General features: G+C 42.9%; 1 protein-coding gene across 1 annotated transcript in view; it reads right to left on the bottom strand.

The window, feature by feature from the left end:
• The window catches only part of amdhd2 (amidohydrolase domain containing 2), a 132,676-nt gene that overhangs the window by 85,329 nt on the left and 21,024 nt on the right, over positions 1–26,323 (bottom strand). Inside the window, exons 4-5 of the mRNA XM_034190837.1 lie at positions 25,011–25,065; positions 7,713–7,925 (exon numbers count right to left, since the gene is read on the bottom strand). Of these exons, the coding sequence (XP_034046728.1) occupies positions 7,713–7,925; positions 25,011–25,065 (268 nt within the window). The remainder of the gene's footprint in view (positions 1–7,712; positions 7,926–25,010; positions 25,066–26,323) is intronic.

The raw sequence follows: 26,323 nt of genomic DNA, 5'->3' as shown, positions 1-26,323 counted from the left end.
AATCTTTAAGGTAAATATGTTGATTTGCTTTTGGTTTGACTTGGTGTAATTGGTGTAAACAAATGGTGGTCAAGAAGTACGAGGAGGAGGATTCTGTGATTGTTATTTAGCATATACCTATGTAAATGTTATGTCTGTGTTTTTATGGTTGGCCAGGGGGTCTGCAATGAATTGCCCTTTAAGGGACTAATAAAGTATTCTGATTCTGAGGAACAGGAACGAGTGAAAAAGGATGTTCAGCAAGTTGTGGCAGTGAGTATACCAGCTGACACGTGGACATCTGTGAACATGGAGGCGGACATGGCTCTTACCCGTCACTACATTAATGAGAATTTGCAGTTGTGTACATCTGTATTGGGTGTGTAATACTTTCCACAAAGTCACACTGCTGACAATCTGACCCAAGTCAAAAGGGCCATGATGGAGGACTGGGCCATAACCAACAAAGTAAAGTGTCTTGTGACCGACGCAGCACCAAACATGACTGCATCCACAAGACGGCTCCACATTCAACACTCAGTTTACACTGAACATAGTCTCAATTTATTAGTTAGAAAATCATGTGATCAGATCCTCACACTTACATCCATCAGACACGAAGCTCGGCACATTGTCACAGACTTCAGATCAAACACTACAGCCAAGAAGAAGCTTCAAAGTGCAGCAGCAGATGGGACAACCAACCCTGAAACTTATCATTGAGGTGGCAACACGCTGGAACAGCACATATGAAATGCTGTCAAGGCTCCATGATGAGAGGGAACCAGTGTGGGTCTCTGTGAAAACAGATCTGACTCCACTTACAGCTGATGAGGAAACCAGAGGAGAAACACTTCTTGTGTTTGCTCCTTTCCATCAAGCGACAGTGGAGTTGTCTGAAGACAGGCGAGTGTCAGGGTCAAAGGTCATCCCGATGGTGAAAATGCTCTATCTTGCACTAGAGTGTAATGCACACACAGGCATTGAACACCTGCAGCGTCGAGTCACTTCCACTCTGGAGTCATTAAGTGTGTTGACCGTAGCAAGACTTCTAGAGCCCAGATTTAAATCACTTAGGTTCTGCAGCTCCTCCAAGTGCAATGAGGCCATCAGTAGACTGTGTTCAGAATGTGCGTCTGTGATCGGACACACAAATGAGCCCCAGCTGGGACCGTCTGCACCCACTTCAGGCATGTTATTCATCATTATTTGTTGTCTTGAAATCATGCACTAAAATGCCAATTTGTTGTTTGTTAGATGACCTTTAGCAACATCTTGACATCAAAGTGGGCAGGCAGACCAAAAGTGCTACAGATGATGCCATCCGGGAGGTGCAGAGGGTCCCAGGATCCTCTGAGATACTGGGACAACCACAAGACGGTATATCCAAACCTCTTTCGGCTTTCCTTACAATTTCTCTGCACTCCAGCCTCATCTGTGCCGTGTGAGCAGGTGTTTTCTACAGCTGGAGAAGTTGTATCAAACAAGCGTAACAGCCTCAATTTCAAAATGTTGGCAAAACTTTTTTTAATAAAAATCTGTAAAACATAATCCCAGTCCACAAGCATCCTCATTCACAACACGTTCACTAAGATGTTCACGTTATGATACATGTTCACATTATTTATTGACTGTATCTAAGAATATCAAAGATACGAGGTCTGTGAGAAAAGTATCGGACCTTTTTATTTTTTTCAAAAACTATATGGATTTGATTCATATGTTTTTACGTCAGCCAAGCTTGAACCTTCGTGCGCATGCGTGAGTTTTTCCACGGCTGTCGGTTACGTCATTCGCCTGTGGGCAGGCTTTGAGTGAGCACTGCTCCACCCCTCTCGTCGTTGTTTCATTGCAAGGAAATGGCGGAATGATTTGGGCTTTTGTTCCATCAGAATTTTTTCAGAAACTGTTAGAGACAGGCAGCTGGAAACCATTCGAAAAATTTATCTGGCTTTCGGTGAAAATTTTACGGGCTTCACAGAGAATGAGTGTTACTACAGTAACGCTACCCAAGTTGGGACATGTCTATCTCAGCTTTCAGTGCTTACCAGTCAAGTGAGTATAAGAGAAATTGTGGAGAGCTAGGCATGTCCCAACATGTCCTCTAACACTCGGAAACGGAGGTGTTCCTTTGTCTCGATCTATCAGCAAATCCGTCGTGACGCGCGAAGCCTCCGCGTGGCTTTCCATGACAAAATCTCTTTTTAAAAGTGAAATCTGCCAGAAAATGGCTGATGTCCAGCTCTTGTGATAACCAGAGAAATTGCTCACGACGGTCCCGGCTCCACACAGCCATCCGTTTAGAAATGATGTGGTGGTTTCTGCCTCTCGATGGCAGCTCGGCGCGCAGCGCGCCAAGCGCCATTGTGGGCCGTCCTTAAAGCTGTAGTAACACTCCTTATTCTCTGTGAAGCCCGTAAAATTTTCACCGAAAGCCAGATAAATTTTTTCGAATGGTTTCCAGCTGCCTGTCTCTAACAGTTTCTGAAAAAATTCTGATGGAAAAAAAGCCCAAATCATTCCGCCATTTCCTGACAATGAAAATCTGCCAAGGGGGTGGACCACTCCTCACTCAAAGCCTGCTCACAGGCGAATGATGCAACCGACAGGCGTGGAAAAACTCACGCATGCGCACGAGGGTTCAAGCTTGTCTGACGCAATCACATGTGATTCAAATCCATATGGTTTTTGAAAAAAATAATAAGGTCGGATAGTTTTCTCACAGACCTCGTATTTTAAAATTACATGAAGATATGAAATAATACAATATAAAATACAATGACTTAAATTATACTATTGTATATACTAGGACATCAGATCAGTGTCAGTTGAGTCTGTGTAGGGATTTTTAAGGTCCAGCAGGTGTCAGTATTCAGTGACACAGTATCAATACAGTTTGGCAATGTGTCGAAACACTTCATGACGCCTCATCGACCCATCACTACGCGACTTTGTTCTTTTAGTCATTACCCAAAGTTCATGACAATAGGTGACGGTAGGAGTGCAAGTCCACAGTCTTACCTTGCAGCTCAGCTGTGTCTTCACCACGACAGTCTGGTACCACATCCATAAAATGCCAAATGCAGACCTAGTCCATCTATCAATCTCACATTCCAAATTATTCCCACTCATGAACAAGACCCCGAGATACTTACACATACAATCAACCCTTTTCCAACAGAGAACCATGATCATGCAGCCTCAATTTGTCTATAAATCTCACACTCCCTCTTACCCCCACTCAAGAACAAGACCCAGAGGGGACAATGCACCCATTTCTGAGACAGGACCATGGTGTCAAATTTTGAGATGCTGATTCTCATTCCAGTCGCTTCACACTCAGCCTCAAACCTGCCCAATGCACAGTGGAGGTCACTGCCCGATGAACCCAACGGAACCACACTATCCGCAAAAAGTACAGATTCAATTCTCAAGTCACTAAACTGGACACCCTCCTTTCCCAGACTGCGCTGAACCACCTGTTCATGAACATCATGAACAGGATTGGTGACCAGGGGCAGCCTGTGCAGAGTAATATCCTTGCAAGGCCCAAAAGCAAGGGGGTAAATGGCATCACAAATGGTAGAAATAGAAACTCAAAACCATGTAAACAAAGTTAAAAAAAAAATAAATAAATCAAGAGTTTAAAGTACAATTTTTGAGAATCAGGAATCATAAAATATTCTGATTCCTCTTCTGTGTCAAAAATCCAGAGACCAATTGCTCAGGTGTGTTTAGCATGTTTCACATTACTGCTGTCAAAGGGTGGTTGAGGAAACATGGACCACCTGACCAAAAACTGAAGCTGAAATAGAGATGGACCATGCAACATGACAATGCCCCAAAACATTCCAGTACATCCACCAATGAAGGAATACCTTAGAAGGGAGAGCTGTGGAATTGTCTAGTCAAAGTGTGGATCTTGATCCTTTTGAATCTTCTGAGGTGATTTGAAAACTGGCTGTGCATGCAACAAACTCCTCAAACGTCACACAGGTGAAAAAACTGGCAATTGCGGAGCAAAGAAATCCTTCACCCAGTCTGGTAAACTGTTATAATAATGTTATAAAATAACCTCAGTGAAGTTATTTTATTCCAAGGGGAAAACAAAAACTTATTAGGGCAGGTGGTGTCCGAACCTTTTAGGAATTGGTATCTTTGTGAATTCCTTTTGGCAAATAAGTGATGAAGTCAATTTTTTGCAAATGTGATGCAATCAAATTAACTTTATGGACAGGTTTAATATTAAAGAAGAATCGATATGTTCAACTTTGTTAATAAAGAACTAAGTCACTGGGTGTCCTGTTTCTTGTCAACTGTAGGCAGCTGCATTAGATCAATGAGATGACTGTTATTCTCATTTACTGGCCTCACAAATTTCATCCTTCCTTTCTTTCAGAGATGTCCGAGTTTCTTACGACATTTTGCTCTTCAACCACCAACACACTCATATTCGGGGATTTCAACATCAATGTGGATCCTCCTACCTGTCATCTGGCTGCTGAATTCCTTCAATTTCTGGACTGTTTGGCTTTGGAACAACATGTTAAACTCCCAATGCACTCCTGTGGACACACCCTGGACTTAGTCATCACAAACTCTCAACCTGTTCAACATCTCTCTATCTATGATATGGGTGTGTCTGATCTAAGATTATCTACATGGAGCTTCCCTGTTAGGACAGGATCACCAAGCCAAAGCGACAGATTTCTTTTAGAAACCTAAAAAATATCAAAATATCTTGAACTGTTACCAGCTGACCTTCGGAATTTCATTCCTGTCTCACTCTCAACGTCAGTCAATGCCGTGGATTTTATAACACCAGCCTCTGTAGCATTCTGGACCATCACACTCCTGTTAGAGAGAGGATGGTTGCCTTCACTCGCTCGACTCCATGGTTCACCCCTGAGTTGAGAAAAATGAAGGCAGCTGGTCGAGCACTTGAGAGATGCTTTTTAGCTTCAGGTCTGCTAGTTCACAAGCTAGCTTATCGCGAGGACCGTAAGTCTTATGCTAGGAGTCTCCATGAATCAAGATCCCTTTTTTACTCATCTATAAGAGTAAATAGCCCTGGAAATACAAAAACGCTGTCTTCCACCATCACTCATCTCCTCCATCCCTGAGCAACATCTTTCACTGATCCCACCAATGACCTTTGTAATAAATTTATCTCCTTTTTTCAAAATAAGGTTCAAACATTACGATCTGCCCTTATCACTTCCCCTTCCACATCCATCCCAGCTGTCAATCCACAGTCTGGGAATCCTATCCCCTTCTGCTCTTTTCCTGTGGTTTGTGGAAGGGAAGTTGAGGCCACAGTCAGGGCCATGAAACCCTCCACCTGTGCTCTTGACCCCTTCCCAACATCCCTAATTGAGGCAAACATTGCCATTCTCATTCCCCTTATCACTGCTATAATTAATCAATCTCTCCAATCCAGTCATGTTTCTCCCATCTTGAAATCTGCCATTATCAAACCACTTCTTAAAAAACACACTCTTGACCCGCATGATCTGGCAAGTTACAGACCCATCTCTAATCTTCCCTTTCTGGCAAAAATTCTTGAAAAAACTGTTTTGGTCCATATTCAAGATCATTTACATGAAAACAGGATTCTGGAAAAAATCCAATCTGGTTTCCATAGAGCTCATAGTACAGAGACAGCACTGGTCAGGGTCACAAATGACCTGCTGGTTGCTTCTGACAACGGGTTTTCTTCTGTCCTCATTCTGCTTGATCCATCGGCAGCCTTTGACACGGTAGATCATGTTATCCTGGCTCCATCAACTACAGCACCTTGTAGGGCTTACTGGCACTGTCCTGAAGTGGTTTCGATCTTATCTGTCTGAGAGATGGGAATTAGTCTCCATTGGGCATGCCAGATCATCGAGCCATACTGTCTCTTGTGGGGTGCCTCAGGGATCAGTCTTGGGACCCCTTCTATTTAACCTGTATATGATGCCACTTGGACACATCATTGGCCGTTATGGAGTCTCATTCCACTGCAACGCTGATGATACTCAGTTGTATCTGAGGCTGGGTGGCGGTGTGTCTGCTTTTGCTCCATCTTTATCACCCTCTGCTTCCTCTCCTTCTCTAGCTACCCCTCTTTCTACTCTCACAGTGTCTGGAGGAGATTAAGGCTTGGATGCAGCAAAATTTTCTCCATCTTAACAGTTCAAAAACCAAAGCAATTCAAATAGGCACTGTTCATCAAATTCAACAACACAAAATCCTCAGCATAGCTTTTTCTGGTCAAAATATCACTCTTTCCACCACAGTCACCAACCTTGGTGTCCACAACTCACCTTTGTGTAAAGTGGATTATATTATATTATTATTACTATTATTATTATTATTATTAGATCAATAAGTAAGTAAGTAAGCTTTATTTATATAGCACTTTTCACAGACCAAGGTCACAAAGTGCTTCACATGATATAAATAGACAATAAAATAACACATACAAATATAAAAACAGTAAAATAATTGAAACTAAAATGCTACTGTGGTAACTATCTAATGTATCAATGAGATACATTAGATAGTTACCACAGACAGACAGAAATCAGTCTCTTGTTACTATACGAGGTGCATTCAAAAAGTATCCAACCTTTGGCCACGAAAAATACAATTACTCACCTAGACGTCTGAAATCCTAATCCCTTTGAAATAGTCTCCTTGGGACTGCACACACTTCTTCCAGTGGATCTGCCATTGCTGGAAGCATTTCTGGAAGGTCTCTTTTCGAATGGTGTATAGTTGGGCCATCACATTCTACATGATGTCTTCTCGCCACTCAAATCGAGTTCCTTTCAGTGTCCTTTTGATCTTGGGAAACAGCCAAAAGTCAAAGGGAGACATATCAGTTGAGTAGGGAGCCTGACGAATCACAGGAGTCTTGTGTTTGGCCAGAAAAGCCTGAATCAGCTGGGCAGAATAGGCGGGTGCATTGTCATGATGGAGCTATCAACTTTTCCCCGCTCACAGATCTGGTTGTTTGTGATGTAGGACCTTTCAATAATACTCTCCATTAATATTTTGGACTTTTGTGCATACCCATGATGCACCACTCTACAGTAGCCAAAGAAATGGCCAACATGACGTTGACCTTGCTGCACACCTGCCATGCTTTCTTTAGCCTCGGTGATGTTGGATGTTTCCATTGTGATGACTGAGATTTGGTTTCTGGGTCATAGCTATAAAGCCATGTCTCATCCTGGACGTCGGGGTCAAAATGGAGTGTACTGAACCTGTGCTTATCCCCACCTCTGCAAGTTCGTAGATAGTGACATGATGGAAATTAATGATCAAAGTCTGTATTCTGTCAGTTACTTGGTCATTTTGGCTTGTGGATGTTCTACTGGAAGATGTGTCGCTCTCCACTGCTGATTTGCGTGATACTCGTGGCATCATTGTCCAAAGCCTGCTGAATCTTGTGAATGGTTTCTGCTCAGGTGTCAAAAAGCTATTTGCAAAATATGATCAATACATTTGCTCATGTTGTTCCGTCATGTTCCAGCAAATGAGAATCCGACAGGTGCTCAGTACGTGTTTACTTTAAGGCTGGCTGCTACAGACTGACGCACTCTGTGGGTGGGATAAAATTCACAAATGCGCAAGAAGGCTTCATCGGTTTCGGTGGGATAAAATAAGGTTGGATACCTTTTGAAAGCACCTCGTATTTATGACCAAGGTCCATTACAGGACGTAATCCAGTCAAAGATACTCACCTAAAGACACAGTGATGCCCCTCCTGCAGAGTTCCCTGATAATGGAATGGCTGTTTTCCAGCTCAGGAGCCAGGGTCACCATAGCAACGTTGTCAAGGTTGCCATACACCTCCATCACATCCTGTATGTCCCCACTTTGAAAGGTACGGAGATACTGCTCTGGGTGGGCTCCTTTCTTTTCCTTACTAATGAATGGGCCCTCCAAATGCAAACCTAGACAATGAAAGAAAACCTACATAAAACCTGTCTGGTATCCATGTGGCAAATTATTTGGAGCAGAAGTTTATATATCTGTGTGTGTCTGTGTGCACGCACACACACACACACACACACACACACACACACACACACACACACACACACACACACACACAGAGTATCATTTAATACACTTGACTTGATATAAATCCCTGAACCACCACATACATGAATACAGCACTATTATTAGAGAAAAAAAACAAAGAATAAAAGTTATCTTAAACATGCTACTGTGCTTGAATACAATATATAACTACAAATATCTCTGTGATGGTTCTATATAGCTGTGTGTGTGTGTGCGTGTGTGTATATTTGTGTGGACAAATTTGGGTTTTACACCATTATTGTTAGGGCATGTTGGCTGGTCCTTACAACTTCAAAAGGCTGTTTGAAGATTAAGACCTGGTTTTTGGGGTTAGGTATATCTTATTAGGTTAGGGTTAGGTATATCTCTGTGATGGTGAATGTTAGGTATATCTCTGTGATGGCGAATGTTAGCTACAACTGTGTGATGTTAGCGTTAAGTATGTCTCTTTGACAGTTAAGGTTAGGTATATCTCTGTGATGGTTAGGGTTAGATATATGCCTTTGATGATTAGGGTTACGAATATCTCTGTGATGGTTAAGGTTATCATCTATTGCTCAGGTGTGTTTCACCTATCACCAATCTGGATCTCCCACCGACCTTTTTGGAGGTTGAGAAGGCAATTCATGATCTAAAAAACAACAAGGCTACTGGCTCAGATGGCATTCCTGCTGACATCTTTAAGTTTGGCGGACGGCCACTCATGCAGCGTCTGCATTGTTTCATTACAGATGTCTGGTCCTGCAGCCATCTCACACAGCAGTGGAAAGATACCAACATTGTCATCATCTATAAGCGTAAAGGTGACAAGGCTGACATCTGCTGATATTGACTGGAATCCATGTGACCCTCAACTTTAACAAGATTCCCAGTACCTGCACTGGCCACACAGCCCCACAGCATGATGGAACCACCTCCAAACTTTACTGTAGGTAGCAAGTGTTTTTCTTGGAATGCTGTGTTCTTTTTCATCCATGTATACCGCCCCTTGTTATGTCCAAATAACTCAATTTTAGTTTCATCCGTCCACAGCACCTTATTCCAAAATGAAGCTGGCTTGTCCAAATGTGTTTTAGCATACCTCAAGCAACTCTGTTTGTGGCGTGTATGCAGAAAAGGCTTCATCTGCATTACGGCATCATACAACATCTCTTTGTGCAAAGTGCACTGCATAGTTGAACCATGCACAGAGACACTATCTGCAGTAAGATCGTGTTGTAGGTCTTTGGAGCAGGTCTGTGGGTTGACTATGACTGTTCTCACCATCCTTTGCTTCAGCTTATCTGAGATTTTTCTTGGCCTGCCACTTCGGGCCTCAACTAGTACTGTGCCTGGAGAAAGCTAGACATATTTTGTGTGCAAGAAACCAAGTGGAAGGGAAGTAAGGAGCAGGAGCATAGGAGGTGGGTTCAAGTTGTTGTATGACAGTGAGGATAGGAGGAGAAATGGTATTGGGGTCATTTTCAAGGAAGAGCATGTTAAAAGTGTGTTGGAGGTTAAGCAAGTGTCTGACAGGGTGATGAGTGTGAAGTTAGAAATTGAAGGCGTGATGATGAATATCATCAGTGCATATGTCCCACGGGTAGGCTGCGAGATGACAGAGAAAGGATAGAAAGATTTCTGGATTGAGTTAGATGAGGTGGTAGAGAGTGAACCCAAGCATGAAATAGTGGTGATAGGAGCGGACTTCAATGGGCATGTTGTTGAAGGGAACAGAGGTGATGAGGAAGTAATGGGTAGATATGGTATCAAGGATAGGAATGGGGAAGGACAGATGGTAGTTGATTTTGCAAAAAGGATGGAAATGGCTGTGGTGAATACCTACTTTACGAAAAGGGAGGAGCACAGGGTAACATATAAGAGTGGAGGAAGGTGCACACAGGTGGACTACATTCTTTATAGGAGATGCACGCTAAAAGAAATCAGAGACTGTAAGGTGGTGGCAGGAGAGAGTGTCGTTAGACAGCATAGGATGGTTGTTTGTAGGATGACTTTAGAGGTAAAGAAGAGAGTGAGAGCTCAACAAAGGATCAGATGGTGGAAGCTGAAGGAGGAAGACTTCTGTGAAATTCAGTGAGCAGGTGAGAGAAGCACTGGATGGAGGGGAAGCAATTTTAGACAACTGGGAAAGTACTGCAGATGTGGTGAGGGAGACAGACAGGAAGGTACTGGGTGAGACATCTGGACAGTGGAAGGAAGACAGGGAGACTTTGTGGTGGAACGAAGGTGTTCAGGAAAAAGGAGAAAGAGGCTGGCAAAAAAGAACTGGGAGTCAGAGAGATGAAGAAAGTAGACAGGAGTACAAGGAGATGTGGCGTAAGGCGAAAAGAGAAGTGACAAAAGCTAAGGAAAAGGCATTTAGTGAGCAATATAAGAAGCTGAATAGTAAGGAAGGAGAAAAGGACTTGTACCGATTGGCCAGACAAAGGGACAGAGCTGGAAAGGATGTGCAGCAGGTTAGGGTGGTAAAAGATGCACATGGTAATGTGCTGACAAGTGAGGAGTGTATGTTGAGAAGACAGAGGGAATATTTTGAGGAGCTGATAAATGAAGAAAATGAGAGAGAGAAGGCTGGATGATGTGAAGAGAGTAAATCAGATTAGTAAGGATGAAGTGAGGGCAGATATGAAGAGGATTAAGAATGGAAAGGCAGTTAGTCCAGATGACATTCCACTGGAGCCATGAAAATGTTTAGGAGAGATGGAAGTGGAGTTTCTAACCATATTGATTAATAAAGTCTTGGAAAGTGAGAGTGTTGTGATGCCATCTGTCATGTGTGTTTGATCATGTCTGTCCCCTGTGTGCCCCTCCCGAGTCCTGTGTATGTTTCAGTTGTTTTGTCTGTATGTTGCCTCCCCGGTGTGTGTGTGTGTGTGTGTGTGTGTGTGTATATATATATAGAATACCCCCCTGTCTGAGTCTGTGTCTTTCATCTGTTGGGTGCCAGTGTGTATGGGCACGTTCCCAGGGCATGGGGGTGTGCCTAGTGTGTGTGTGAGCGGCTAATGTTCTGTGCGTGGATGTGTGTTTGTCTTCCGTGACCTGTGTAGCTTTATGTGGGGGGAGTGCTCTGTGCCTGGCCCCCTCCTTCAGCCTGTGCATGAGTATGTGGGTTGCACACTTTCCCATTTTGTGATTGAGTCCGGTGTGTGTGTGCGTGCGTGCGTGTGTGTGTGTGCGTGCGTGTGTCATGTGGATGTGGGATTGTGTGTCTGACATCTTACATGTTCGTGTCTTCTCTCGTATCAGTGTGTGTGGATGTGGGTGTAGGTGTGTCCTCCGCTGCCAATCTCTGTGTTTCGTCTGCTCCTTGGTTTCTGGTCCTTCATATCTCTGTCATTCTTGGTCTGTGCCGTGATTTGTCATCCGTTCACTGTCCTCTATGTTATGATTGGTATGTTGATCTTTGTGAGTTTATTAGTTACCATGCCATGGTGTTTTTGTATGTCTTGTTTATTTAGTCCTCACGGGTTCTGGCCACTTCCGTTATGCTGTTAGTCTGCACCTGTGCCTCATTTACATGTGTATTTAAGCCACTCCTGCTTTGTAGTCTACTAGTGGTTGGCTCTCACTGCGGTATTGTATCACTTCCTGTTCCGGAGCACAGCGGTGCTTTGCTGTATCTGTTAGCTGTTTAACCTGCGTAGTTAGATTGATCTAGATAACGATTTGTTTCACGTGCCTTAACTAAAGCACTCCCTCTGCTGAATCACCTCTAAATTATTTACACATTATTCACTTTGTGTGTTTTTAGGAATCCGCTAGCTTAGCGCAGCTACTAGCTCTTAGCCGGTTTAGCATGGCGGCTTCTCCTGTCTCTCCCGCACTTTTCTGCTCTGGGTGTGAAATGTTTAGTTATTCCTCGGCCTCCTTTAGCAGTAATGGTACTTGTAATAAGTGTAGCTTATTCGTAGCTTTGGAGGCCAGGCTGGGCGAATTGGAGATTCAGCTCCGCACCTTGGAAAATCCTACAGCTAGCCAGGCCCCTGTAGTCGGTGCGGACCAAGGTAGCTTAGCCGCCGTTAGCTGTCCCCCAGCAGATCCCGAGCAGCCGGGAAAGCAGGCCGGCTGGGTGACTGTGAGGAGGAAGCGTAGTCCTAAACAGAAGCCCCCTGTACACCACCAACCCGTTCACATCTCTAACCGTTTTTCCCCACTCGGCGACACACCCGGTGAGGAACAAACTCTGGTTATTGGCGACTCTGTTTTGAGAAATGTGAAGTTAGCGACACCAGCAACCATAGTCAATTGTCTTCCGGGGGCCAGAGCAGGCGACACTGAAGGAAATTTGAAACTGCTGGCTAAGGCTAAGCGTAAATTCTGTAAGATTGTAATTCACGTCGGCAGTAATGACACCCGGTTATGCCAATCGGAGGTCACTAAAATTAACATTGAATCGGTGTGTAACTTTGCAAAAACAATGTCAGACTCTGGGCCCCTCCCCAATCGGACCGGGAGTGACATGTTTAGCCGCATGTTCTCCTTGAATTGCTGGCTGTCTGAGTGGTGTCCAAAAAATGAGGTGGGCTTCATAGATAATTGGCAAAGCTTCTGGGGAAAACCTGGTCTTGTTAGGAGAGACGGCATCCATCCCACTTTGGATGGAGCAGCTCTCATTTCTAGAAATCTGGCCAATTTTATTAAACCCTCCAAACCGTGACTATCCAGGGTTGGGACCAGGAAGCAGAGTTGTAGTCTTACACACCTCTCTGCAGCTTCTCTCCCCCTGCCATCCCCTCATTACCCCATCCCCGTAGAGACGGTGCCTGCTCCCAGACCACCAACAATCAACTGCACCACAGACTAAAACAGTTAAATGTGGTCTATTAAACATTAGATCTCTCTCTTCTAAGTCCCTGTTAGTAAATGATATAATAATTGATCAACATATTGATTTATTCTGCCTTACAGAAACCTGGTTACAGCAGGATGAATATGTTAGTTTAAATGAGTCAACACCCCCGAGTCACAATAACTGTCCGAACGCTCGTAGCACGGGTCGAGGCGGAGGATTAGCAGCAGTCTTCCACTCCAGCTTATTAATTAATCAAAAACCCAGACAGACCTTTTGTCTGACTTAGTGCTTAGCTCAGATAAGATAATTATAGTGGGCGATTTTAACATTTATTTATTTATTTATTAAATGTTTTACCAGGTAAGTCATTGAGAACACTTTCTCATTTACAATGACGACCTGGACAAGAGGCAACACAACAGCAGGAGAGAATAACAGATTAACAATTACCACATACAACAGTGAAAAACATACAGTAAAACAACTGCAGAAACAACAACAATAAAACAGAAAATGTTAAGAATTAAGATATACATTATTAAAAACGTGAAATGGTCCTGTAAAATGTTAGAAATTGAGTTTTTAAAAGTAGATAGAGGTAAAAACAAACTAAGCTTTAGAGACTGTTGTAAGTCATTCCAGTCACTTGCTGCAGAAAACTGGAAAAAGGAGCGACCAAAGACTGTGCGAACTTTTGGGACCACCAGACTGATGTAAGTGCTGGAGCGGAGAGCATGACTAGAAGTGTGGATGTTTAGTAAAGAGCTCAAATAGGACGGAGCCAAGCCAATCAAACATTTGTAAATACACAATAGCCAATGGATTTGTCTATGTGTGTGGAGAGAGGGCCACTTCACCATTGAGTACAAGTCACAGTGGTGCATGGTGAAAGGTGCACCTGTAACAAAGCGTATGGCAGCATGATATACAACATCAAGTTTGTGGAGTCTTTGATGCCATTCTGTAAACTAAGTCTCCATAATCAAGGATGGGGAGAACTGTAGTTTTTACCAAAAGCTCTCTTATTGGGCGAGTGAAAGTGTTTTTGTGGCGGTATAAAAAGCCAATTCTCGCCTTTGCTTTGGTGAGCAGGTTAATGATGTGGGTTTCAAAAACTAGAGAGTTATCAAGCCATACACCTAGATACTTATAGTGCGAGACAGTCTGAGTTTCTGATCCTCAGGGGCTGATTGGGGTTGTGGCCTGAGATAAAAAGTCTGTATGGCCAACCTGAGCAAAATGTTTATTAAAATTGTCCATAATTTTTGCCTTATCAGTGATAACCACACCATCAGCTTTGATCATGATTGGCAGACAGGGACTTATTTTCTTATTTTCCATAGACTTAATTGAACTCCAGAATTTTTTAGGGTCAGCACTACTAGTGAGTAATTGCTCTTTAAAATGAGTAACTTTTGCCCTTCTAATTGTCTGAGTGCATTTGTTTCGGACAGCTCTATAGGTCTGCCAATCTGATTGTTTATTAGAGAATTTAGCTTTTTGCCAAAGATGGTGTTTCTGACAGATGAGCTCAGCTAAATCTGGTCTAAACCAAGGACTATATCGATTTTTTAATCTTATTTTTCTTAGGGGAGCATGTTTGTTTAAAATTGAAGTGAACAAACTTTTGAAATGTGACCAGGCAACTTCAACATCAGGGATAAAATCAATGCTGCTCCAAATAACTTGGGATAGATCATGTAGGAAGGCCTGCTCGTCAAAATGTTTTGTTAGCCGTTTGAATATAATCAGAGGTGGGGTTTGTGGAGTAATGCTCTTGCGAACACAGGCTATGATACAGTGATCACTTAGACTTTGACAGAATACACATGAGACATATTTATCAGGTCTGTTAGTAAGTATAACATCAATCAGTGTCCCAATGTTCATAGACCTGGAGTTATACCTGGTGGGGCTTGACACAATCTGGGACAAGCCAAGTGCATCTAATTGTAACTGCACTGATGGTAGAGGGTTAAGCATGTCCCAGTTCAGGTCCCCAAGCAAGATGAATTCTGAAGTAACATAAGCAATAAGCTCACTGATAGCAGGGAGAGCACAGGCAGGTGCTGAGGGTGGTCTGTAGCAACCAGCAACAATGATAGAGAAGTTTGTAGACAGGTTAATCTTCATGATGACCAACTCAAATTGCTTTGCAACAGATTTAGATGTTAACACTGAGCAGCGTAAATTTGCCTTGGAATAAATGGCTACACCACCCCCCTTGGAACTTCTGTCCTGGCGAAATATATAATATCCAGGGATAGCGACTACAGAATCAGGGGTGGATTTTTTGAGCCAGGCCTCAGAGATAACCAGAACATCAGGGTTTGAAGTGTGGACATAAGCAGTCAACTCAGCCATTTTTGGGATCAGGCTGCGGGTGTTTAGATGTAAAACACCTAGGTGCTTTCTAGTGCAGAAGGAGTCAAAAGTTAATTGATGTTCACTGGGGGGTCTGAATGTAGGGACAATAGTCAGCAAACTGTGATAATGACCTGGATTAGGTTGAATGTTTCCTGAAATAAGCAGCAGAAGGGCAATGAGGCACCTCTGCTTCAACAGTCTGTAAGTGACATCCACCTTGGTCTGATGTCCAGCAGAGAGGTGGAGTGGTGATAAAATGCACTCCTTCAAAACCAGAATACTTATGTGTGGGAGCAGAGTTGGGGAGTCATAGCTGATTGGAGGCGGTGTGGGTGACAATGATGCCGGATCCCGATCAGATGGACGTGTCCCCCTGCCAGGCAACACAGGTGCAGCACCAAGCGCGCTGCAGTAGGGGGAACACTCAAAGCAGACTGCCAGTAAACACAGCAGGGCGAGACGCACAGGAAAAAACAGCCCCATAGTCCACGAAGGATCCGCTGGTCCCGCTGCGTGTTGGCTCCGGATCCGCCCCATGATAAAATCCAGTCCGTGATTTTTCCACTATGAGGAGCCAGTTGAGCGGTGATGCAGTGAGCCGCTGACAGCAGGTGGAGAGCAGCTAGCAGCAGGGCAAGCAGGCCCAGGTGGAAAGCAGCTTTTTACTCCTTGACAGTCGAAGCCACAGAACTTTCCCAAACTGTTTAAAGTAAGACTTGAGCTGAGGCTCAAACAGCCCAACAGGTAGGCAACTCCTGATGATGAGATTACGATTTGCCAAGGCTCCCAAATGACAAACGGTGTGGAGAGAGGTGAATCAGCACGTTTACATGTGCAGTGGTACAGCTGTCAATATGACTGGAACATCCACATACACTCAACAAAAATATAAACGCAACACTTTTGGTTTTGCTCCCATTTTGTATGAGATGAACTCAAAGATCTAAAACTTTTTCCACATACACAATATCACCATTTCCCTCAAATATTGTTCACAAACCAGTCTAAATCTGTGATAGTGAGCACTTCTCCTTTGCTGAGATAATCCATCCCACCTCACAGGTGTGCCATATCAAGATGCTGATTAGACACCATGATTAGTGCACAGGTGTGCCTTAGACTGCCCACAATAAAAGGCCACTCTGAAAGGTGCAGTTTTATCACACAGCACAATGCCACAGATGTCGCAAGATTTGAGGGAGCGTGCAATTGGCATGCTGACAGCAGGAATGTCAACCAGAGCTGTTGCTCGTGTATTGAATGTTCATTTCTCTACCATAAGCCGTCTCCAAAGGCGTTTCAGAGAATTTGGCAGTACATCCAACCAGCCTCACAACCGCAGACCACGTGTAACCACACCAGCCCAGGACCTCCACATCCAGCATGTTCACCTCCAAGATCGTCTGAGACCAGCCACTCGGACAGCTGCTGAAACAATCGGTTTGCATAACCAAAGAATTTCTGCACAAACTGTCAGAAACCGTCTCAGGGAAGCTCATCTGCATGCTCGTCGTCCTCATCGGGGTCTCGACCTGACTCCAGTTCGTCGTCATAACCGACTTGAGTGGACAAATGCTCACATTCGCTGGCGTTTGGCACGTTGGAGAGGTGTTCTCTTCACGGATGAATCCCGGTTCACACTGTTGAGGGCAGATGGCAGACAGCGTGTCTGGCGTCGTGTGGGTGAGCGGTTTTCTGATGTCAGTGTTGTGGATCGAGTGGCCCATGGTGGCGGTGGGGTTACGGTATAGGCAGGCATCTGTTATGGACAAAGAACACAGGTGCATTTTATTGATGGCATTTTGAATGCACAGAGATACCGTGACGAGATCCTGAGGCCCATTGTTGTGCCATACATCCAAGAACATCACCTCATGTTGCAGCAGGATAATGCACGGCCCCATGTTGCAAGGATCTGTACACAATTCTTGGAAGCTGAAAATGTTCCAGTTCTTGCATGGCCGGCATACTCACCGGACATGTCACCCATTGAGCATGTTTGGGATGCTCTGGACCGGCGTATACGACAGCGTGTACCACTTCATGCCAATATCCAGCAACTTCGCACAGCCATTGAAGAGGAGTGGACCAACATTCCACTGGCCACAATTGACAACCTGATCAACTCTATGCGAAGGAAATGTGTTGCACTGCATCAGGCAAATGGTGGTCACACCAGATACTGACTGGTATCCCCTCCAGTAAAACAAAACTGCACCTTTCAGAGTGGCCTTTTATTGTGGGCAGTCTAAGGCACACCTGTGCACTAATCATGGTGTCTAATCAGCAACTTCATATGGCACACCTGTGAGGTGGGATGGATTATCTCAGCAAAGGAGAAGTGCTCACTATCACAGATTTAGACTGGTTTGTGAACAATATTTGAGGGAAATGGTGATATTGTGCATGTGGAAAAAGTTTTAGATCTTTGAGTTCATCTCATACAAAATGGGAGCAAAACCTAAAGTGTTGCGTTTATATAGATGCTGAGAATGACAGCCTCAACACTGCATTTAATCTATTATTAGACTGAAATTGGCTTCGCTCAAAATGTAAATGAGTCCACCCACCACTTCAATCATACTTTAGATCTTGTTTTGACTTATGGTATGGAAATTGAAGACTTAACAGTATTCCCTGAAAACCCCCTTCTGTCTGATCATTTCTTAATAACATTTACATTTACTTTAATGGACTACCCAGCAGTGGGGAATAAGTTTCATTACAGTAGAAGTCTTTCGGAAAGTGCTGTAATTAGGTTTAAGGATATGATTCCTTCTTTGTTATGTTCTCCAGTGCCATATACCATCACAGTGCAGAGTAGCTACCTAAACTCTGTGAGTGAGATAGATTATCTCATCAATAGTTTTACATCCTCATTGAGCACAACTTTGAATGCTGTAGCTCCTCTGAAAAAGAGAGCCTTAAATCAGAAGTGCCTGACTCAGTGGTATAACTCACAAACTCGCAGCTTAAAGCAGATAACCCGTAAGTTGGAGAGGAAATGGCGTCTCACTAATTTAGAAGATCTTCATTTAGCCTGGAAAAAGAGTCTGATGCTCTATAAAAAAAAGCCCTCTGTAAAGCTAGGACATCTTACTACTCATCACTAATTGAAGAAAATAAGAACAACCCCAGGTTTCTTTTCAGCACTGTAGCCAGGCTGACAAAGAATCAGAGCTCTATTGAGCCGAGTATTCCTTTAACTTTAACTAGTAATGACTTCATGACTTTCTTTGCTAATAAAATTTTAACTATTAGAGAAAAATTACTCATATCCATCCCAAAGACGTATCGTTATCTTTGGCTGCTTTCAGTAATGCTGGTATTTGGTTAGACTCTTTCTCTCAGACTGTTCTGTCTGAGTTATTTTCATTAGTTACTTCCTCCAAACCATCAACACACACCAATTAGTTAAACTGCAGGAATGTCTTACAGACATAAAGACATGGATGACTTCTAATTTCCTGCTTTTAAATTCAGATAAAACTGAAGTTATTGTACTTGGCCCCACAAATCTTTCAATTCATTCAATGCACATATTAAGCAAATATGTAGGGCTGCTTTTTTACATTTGCGCAATATCTCTAAAATTAGAAAGGTCTTGTCTCAGAGTGATGCTGAAAAACTAATTCATGCATTTATTTCCTCTTGGCTGGACTATTGTAATTCATTATTATCAGGTTGTCCTAAAAGTTCCCTGAAAAGCCTTCAGTTAATTCAAAATGCTGCAGCTAGAGTACTAACGGGGACTAGAAGGAGAGAGCATATCTCACCCATATTGGCTTCTCTTCATTGGCTTCCTGTTAATTCTAGAATAGAATTTAAAATTCTTCTTCTTACTTATAAGGTTTTGAATAATCAGGTCCCATCTTATCTTAGGGACCTCATAGTACCATATCACCCCAATAGAGCGCTTCGCTCTCAGACCGCAGGCTTACTTGTAGTTCCTAGGGTTTGTAAGAGTAGAATGGGAGGCAGAGCCTTCAGCTTTCAGGCTCCTTTCCTGTGGAACCAGCTCCCAATTCAATCAATCAATCAATTTTTTTATATAGCGCCAAATCACAACAAACAGTTGCCCCAAGGCGCTTTATATTGTAAGGCAAGGCCATACAATAATTATGTAAAACCCCAACGGTCAAAACGACCCCCTGTGAGCAAGCACTTGGCTACAGTGGGAAGGAAAAACTCCCTTTAACAGGAAGAAACCTCCAGCAGAACCAGGCTCAGGGAGGGGCAGTCTTCTGCTGGGACTGGTTGGGGCTGAGGGAGAGAACCAGGAAAAAGACATGCTGTGGAAGAGAGCAGAGATCGATCACTAATGATTAAATGCAGAGTGGTGCATACAGAGCAAAAAGAGAAAGAAACAGTGCATCATGGGAACCCCACAGCAGTCTACGTCTATAGCAGCATAACTAAGGGATGGTTCAGGGTCACCTGATCCAGCCCTAACTATAAGCTTTAGCAAAAAGGAAAGTTTTAAGCCTAATCTTAAAAGTAGAGAGGGTGTCTGTCTCCCTGATCTGAATTGGGAGCTGGTTCCACAGGAGAGGAGCCTGAAAGCTGAAGGCTCTGCCTCCCATTCTACTCTTACAAACCCTAGGAACTACAAGTAAGCCTGCGGTCTGAGAGCGAAGCGCTCTATTGGGGTGATATGGTACTACGAGGTCCCTAAGATAAGATGGGACCTGATTATTCAAAACCTTATAAGTAAGAAGAAGAATTTTAAATTCTATTCTAGAATTAACAGGAAGCCAATGAAGAGAGGCCAATATGGGTGAGATATGCTCTCTCCTTCTAGTCCCCGTCAGTACTCTAGCTGCAGCATTTTGAATTAACTGAAGGCTTTTTAGGGAACTTTTAGGACAACCTGATAATAATGAATTACAATAGTCCAGCCTAGAGGAAATAAATGCATGAATTAGTTTTTCAGCATCACTCAGACAAGACCTTTCTGATTTTAGAGATATTGCGTAAATGCAAAAAAGCAGTCCTACATATTTGTTTAATATGCGCTTTGAATGACATATCCTGATCAAAAATGACTCCAAGATTTCTCACAGTATTACTAGAGGTCAGGGTAATGCCATCCAGAGTAAGGATCTGGTTAGACACCATGTTTCTAAGATTTGTGGGGCCAAGTACAATAACTTCAGTTTTATCTGAGTTTAAAAGCAGGAAATTAGAGGTCATCCATGTCTTTATGTCTGTAAGACAATCCTGCAGTTTAGCTAATTGGTGTGTGTCCTCTGGCTTCATGGATAGATAAAGCTGGGTATCATCTGCGTAACAATGAAAATTTAAGCAATACCGTCTAATAATACTGCCTAAGGGAAGCATGTATAAAGTGAATAAAATTTGTCCTAGCACAGAACCTTGTGGAACTCCATAATTAACTTTAGTCTGTGAAGAAGATTCCCCATTTACATGAACAAATTGTAATCTATTAGACAAATATGATTCAAACCACCGCAGCGCAGTGCCTTTAATACCTATGGCATGCTCTAATCTCTGTAATAAAATTTTATGGTCAACAGTATCAAAAGCAGCACTGAGGTCTAACAGAACAAGCACAGAGATGAGTCCACTGTCCGAGGCCATAAGAAGATCATTTGTAACCTTCACTAATGCTGTTTCTGTACTATGATGAATTCTAAAACCTGACTGAAACTCTTCAAATAGACCATTCCTCTGCAGATGATCAGTTAGCTGTTTTACAACTACCCTTTCAAGAATTTTTGAGAGAAAAGGAAGGTTGGAGATTGGCCTATAATTAGCTAAGAAAGCTGGGTCAAGTGATGGCTTTTTAAGTAATGGTTTAATTACTGCCACCTTAAAAGCCTGTGGTACATAGCCAACTAACAAAGATAGATTGATCATATTTAAGATCGAAGCATTAAATAATGGTAGGGCTTCCTTGAGCAGCCTGGTAGGAATGGGGTCTAATAAACATGTTGATGGTTTGGATGAAGTAACTAATGAAAATAACTCAGACAGAACAATCGGAGAGAAAGAGTCTAACCAAATACCGGCATCACTGAAAGCAGCCAAAGATAACAATATGTCTTTGGGATGGTTATGAGTAATTTTTTCTCTAATAGTTAAAATTTTGTTAGCAAAGAAAGTCATGAAGTCATTACTAGTTAAAGTTAATGGAATACTCAGCTCAATAGAGCTCTGACTCTTTGTCAGCCTGGCTACAGTGCTGAAAAGAAACCTGGGGTTGTTCTTATTTTCTTCAATTAGTGATGAGTAGAAAGATGTCCTAGCTTTACGGAGGGCTTTTTTATAGAGCAACAGACTCTTTTTCCAGGCTAAGTGAAGATCTTCTAAATTAGTGAGACGCCATTTCCTCTCCAACTTATGGGTTATCTGCTTTAAGCTACGAGTTTGTGAGTTATACCACGGAGTCAGACACCTCTGATTTAAAGCTCTCTTTTTCAGAGGAGCTACAGCATCCAAAGTTGTCTTCAATGAGGATGTAAAACTATTGACGAGATACTCTATCTCCCTTACAGAGTTTAGGTAGCTACTCTGCACTGTGTTGGTATATGACATTAGAGAACATAAAGAAGGAATCATATCCTTAAACCTAGTTACAGCACTTTCTGAAAGACTTCTAGTGTAATGAAACTTATTCCCCACTGCTGGGTAGTCCATCAGGGTAAATGTAAATGTTATTAAGAAATGATCAGACAGAAGGGAGTTTTCAGGGAATACTGTTAAGTCTTCTATTTCCATACCATAAGTCATAACAAGATCTAAGATATGATTAAAGTGGTGGGTGGACTCATTTACTTTTTGAGCAAAGCCAATAGAGTCTAATAATAGATTAAATGCAGTGTTGAGGCTGTCATTCTCAGCATCTGTGTGGATGTTAAAATCGCCCACTATAATTATCTTATCTGAGCTAAGCACTAAGTCAGACAAAAGGTCTGAAAATTCACAGAGAAACTCACAGTAACGACCAGGTGGACGATAGATAATAACAAATAAAACTGTTTTTTGGGACTTCCAATTTGGATGGACAAGACTAAGAGACAAGCTTTCAAATGAATTAAAGCTCTGTCTGGGTTTTTGATTAATTAATAAGCTGGAATGGAAGATTGCTGCTAATCCTCCGCCCCGGCCCGTGCTACGAGCATTCTGACAGCTAGTGTGACTCGGGGGTGTTGACTCATTTAAACTAACATATTCATCCTGCTGTAACCAGGTTTCTATTAGGCAGAATAAATCAATATGTTGATCAATTATTATATCATTTACTAACAGGGACTTAGAAGAGAGAGACCTAATGTTTAACAGACCACATTTAACTGTTTTAGTCTGTGGTGCAGTTGAAGGTGCTATATTATTTTTTCTTTTTGAATTTTTATGCTTAAATAGATTTTTGCTGGTTATTGGTAGTCTGGGAGCAGGCACCGTCTCTACGGGGATGGGGTAATGAGGGGATGGCAGGGGGAGAGAAGCTGCAGAGAGGTGTGTAAGACTACAACTCTGCTTCCTGGTCCCAACCCTGGATAGTCACGGTTTGGAGGATTTAAGAAAATTGGCCAGATTTCTAGAAATGAGAGCTGCTCCATCCAAAGTGGGATGGATGCCGTCTCTCCTAACAAGACCAGGTTTTCCCCAGAAGCTTTGACAATTATCTATGAAGCCCACCTCATTTTTTGGACACCACTCAGACAGCCAGCAATTCAAGGAGAACATGCGGCTAAACATGTCACTCATGGTCCGATTGGGGAGGGGCCCAGAGAAAACTACAGAGTCCGACATTGTTTTTGCAAAGTTACACACCGATTTAATGTTAATTTTAGTGACCTCCGATTGGCGTAACCGGGTGTCATTACTGCCGACGTGAATTACAATCTTACCAAATTTATGCTTAGCCTTAGCCAGCAGTTTCAAATTTCCTTCAATGTCGCCTGCTCTGGCCCCCGGAAGACAATTGACTATGGTTGCTGGTGTCACTAACTTCACATTTCTCAAAACAGAGTCGCCAATAACCAGAGTTTGATCCTCGGCGGGTGTGTCGTCGAGTGGGGAAAAACGGTTAGAGATGTGAACGGGTTGGCGGTGTACACGGGGCTTCTGTTTAGGGCTACGCTTCCTCCTCACAGTCACCCAGTCGGCCTGCTTTCCTGGCTGCTCGGGATCTGCCAGGGGGTAACTAACGACGGCTAAGCTACCTTGGTCCGCACCGACTACAGGGGCCTGGCTAGCTGTAGAATTTTCCACGGTGCGGAGCCGAGTCTCCAATTCGCCCAGCCTGGCCTCCAAAGCTACGAATAAGCTACACTTATTACAAGTACCGTTACTGCTAAAGGAGGTCGAGGAATAACTAAACATTTCACACCCAGAGCAGAAAAGTGCGGGAGAGACAGGAGAAGCCGCCATGCTAAACCGGCTAAGAGCTAGTAGCTGCGCTAAGCTAGCGGATTCCTAAAAACACGCAAAGTGAATAATGTGTAAATAATTTAGAGGTGATTCAGCAGAAGGAGTGCTTTAGTTAAGGCACGTAAAGATTACACTGGGAAACAAATCGTAATCTAGATAACTAGATCAATCTAACTGCGCAGATTAAACAGCTAACAGATACAGAAAAACACCGCTGTGCTCCGGAACAGGAAGTGATACACTACCGCAGTGAGAGCCAACCACCAGTGATGCATTCACTGCATGCATTCAGATCAGGGAGACAGACACCCTCTCTACTTTTAAGATTAGGCTTAAAACTTTCCTTTTTGCTAAAGCTTATAGTTAGGGCTGGATCAGGTGACCCTGAACCATCCCTTAGTTATGCTGCTATAGACTTAGACTGCTGGGGGGTTCCCATGATGCACTGAGTGTTTCTTTCTCTTTTTGCTCTGTATGCACCACTCTGCATTTAATCATTAGTGATTGATCTCTGCTCCCCTCCACAGCATGTCTTTTTCCTGGTTCTCTCCCTCAGCCCCAACCAGTCCCAGCAGAAGACTGCCCCTCCCTGAGCCTGGTTCTGCTGGAGGTTTCTTCCTGTTAAAAGGGAGTTTTTCCTTCCCGCTGTCACCAAGTGCTTGTTCATAGGGGGTTGTTTTGACCGTTGGGGTTTTTCTGTAATTATTGTATGGCTTTTGCCTTGCAATATAAAGCGCCTTGGGGCAACTGTTGTTGTGATTTGGCGCTATATAAGTAAAATTGATTTGATTTGATTTGTCTGTTCCTGCCAGTCGATTACTTTCAGTCCCTGCTTCCCGTCACACATTCTGTTCATCAACTCCTGTGGATCGTCTTTTGTAAGTGTTCACCTCACTGTCATTTTTTTTTAATAGTTGGTTTTTGTGTTTCCTTGTTGGTTTGAGCACTTTCTTGTTGCATTTTTGGATTTTTGCCACTTGGGAGTGTTTGGTCATGATTGTATTATCACAGTCACTTTGGAGAAAAACACCTTGGTTTTTGCACTTAACCCTCTGTGTCTTGCTGCCTGCATCCTGGGGTCATATCTTGACTCTCTGTAGCACAAACCATAACAAGTCTTGAGAAGGGATGTACAGAAGCAGAGACAGAGTGACATGTCTATGTCTGGGTGGAAGGATAGTGTAAAGAAAAATTTGAAGAAAAAGAGCTGAGTGGAGAAACTTCAAACACAAAGATGCAGGAGAACATGATCATTTGGGTTTAGAGTATATCTGGTCAAGTATATAGGTTAGCTGTGGTCCTGGATCCTGATCTACTGACTTCAATAATGTGATTCCAACCAACAGTAGGTTCAGCAGAATGGCTGGAGCCCATTAGTGTCAACTGAATGTTTTACCGAGAACGCCTGCTCCATGCTGTCCTCCATTGTGGACCGTAACTGTGGGCAGAACCTGAAACACACATTTGATGACAGTGTGACCAAAGATGCAGCAAAGCTGTGCGAGCACAATGAGGAGCTACAATCATGATTAGACATGATTAAGGCACACCTCTGCAATAATCATGCTGTCTCATGAGGTGTGAGGTGGGATGGAGTATCTCAGCAAAGGAGAAGTGCTCACTAACACAGATTTAGACAGATTTGTCAACAATATTTGAGAGAAATAAGTCTTTTGTGTACAAAGAAAATATTTTCGATCTTTAAGTTCAGCTCATGAAAAATGGGAGCAAAAACAAAAGTGTTGTGTTTATGTTTTTGTTCAGTGTATATGACCATACAAACAGAACATGGAAACAAATTTTAATGGAAATCTGTATACAACGGAGGTTTTGCACCCATGGAAAAAGTCCCTCGGACATTTCTGATGAATAAACCTGAAGCAGACCAGACTCAGAGGGGCGACCAACTGCTTTGGCCAATAAACTAACAACAAAAATCAAGTGACTAAAATACAAGAAAGAACTGTCAAACATTCAATTCAATTCAATTCAATTTTATTTATATAGCGCCAAATCACAACAAGTTGCCCCAAGGCGCTTTATATTGTAAGGCAAACATGCAAACTGAAATAAATGTGGCAGGAATCTGTCTCGCTTGGGATCATGACTTCCTCACTACGTTCATGTGCTGACAGCGCCCTCTGCACTGTGGAGGTGTTCAGTGCAGCTGTAACAGTGAGGACAGCAAACAACCATCTTTCTCTGCAGCATGTTCTCGCCAAGAGACTCTGCCGAGTGCACTCCAACATCCACATAAAAATGCACACAGCCGTGTCTTGGCTAAGGCCCTGAGATACCTTACGAGCACCCCCCCCCCCCCCACTAAAAAAAACTACAAAATTTTGCACAAACAGCCATTTTTTACAATAATTTTATTATTATTATTATTAATATTTTAGAAGTTCCCCTGAAATTGCAATTGAAATTGTTAAAGATTTTATATATATGTTATCACTGTTAAACATTTGTACCTTTTGTCTTCTTTCTGATGAGAACGGTGTTGTGCTGTTTGCACCTGACCCCGAGAATGTACGTGTTATTCAACCTTGTTTTAGCATGCTGGGGTCAATCTGAATTGGGAATGAGGAGCTGGATGTACTTATTATTATTATTATACAACTTGTTTTTGTAGCCGCTAACGACTGGGAGTGAAGCATGACGGGGTCAGTCATGAACTGGGAGTAATAGACCTGAAGGTTGTTTTGACTG

Source organism: Thalassophryne amazonica, chromosome 16, assembly GCF_902500255.1.
Source record: "Thalassophryne amazonica chromosome 16, fThaAma1.1, whole genome shotgun sequence".
Lineage (NCBI taxonomy): Eukaryota > Metazoa > Chordata > Actinopteri > Batrachoidiformes > Batrachoididae > Thalassophryne > Thalassophryne amazonica.
Note: the sequence above shows the minus strand (reverse complement) of the source record. Positions and strands in the feature narration are given on the sequence as shown.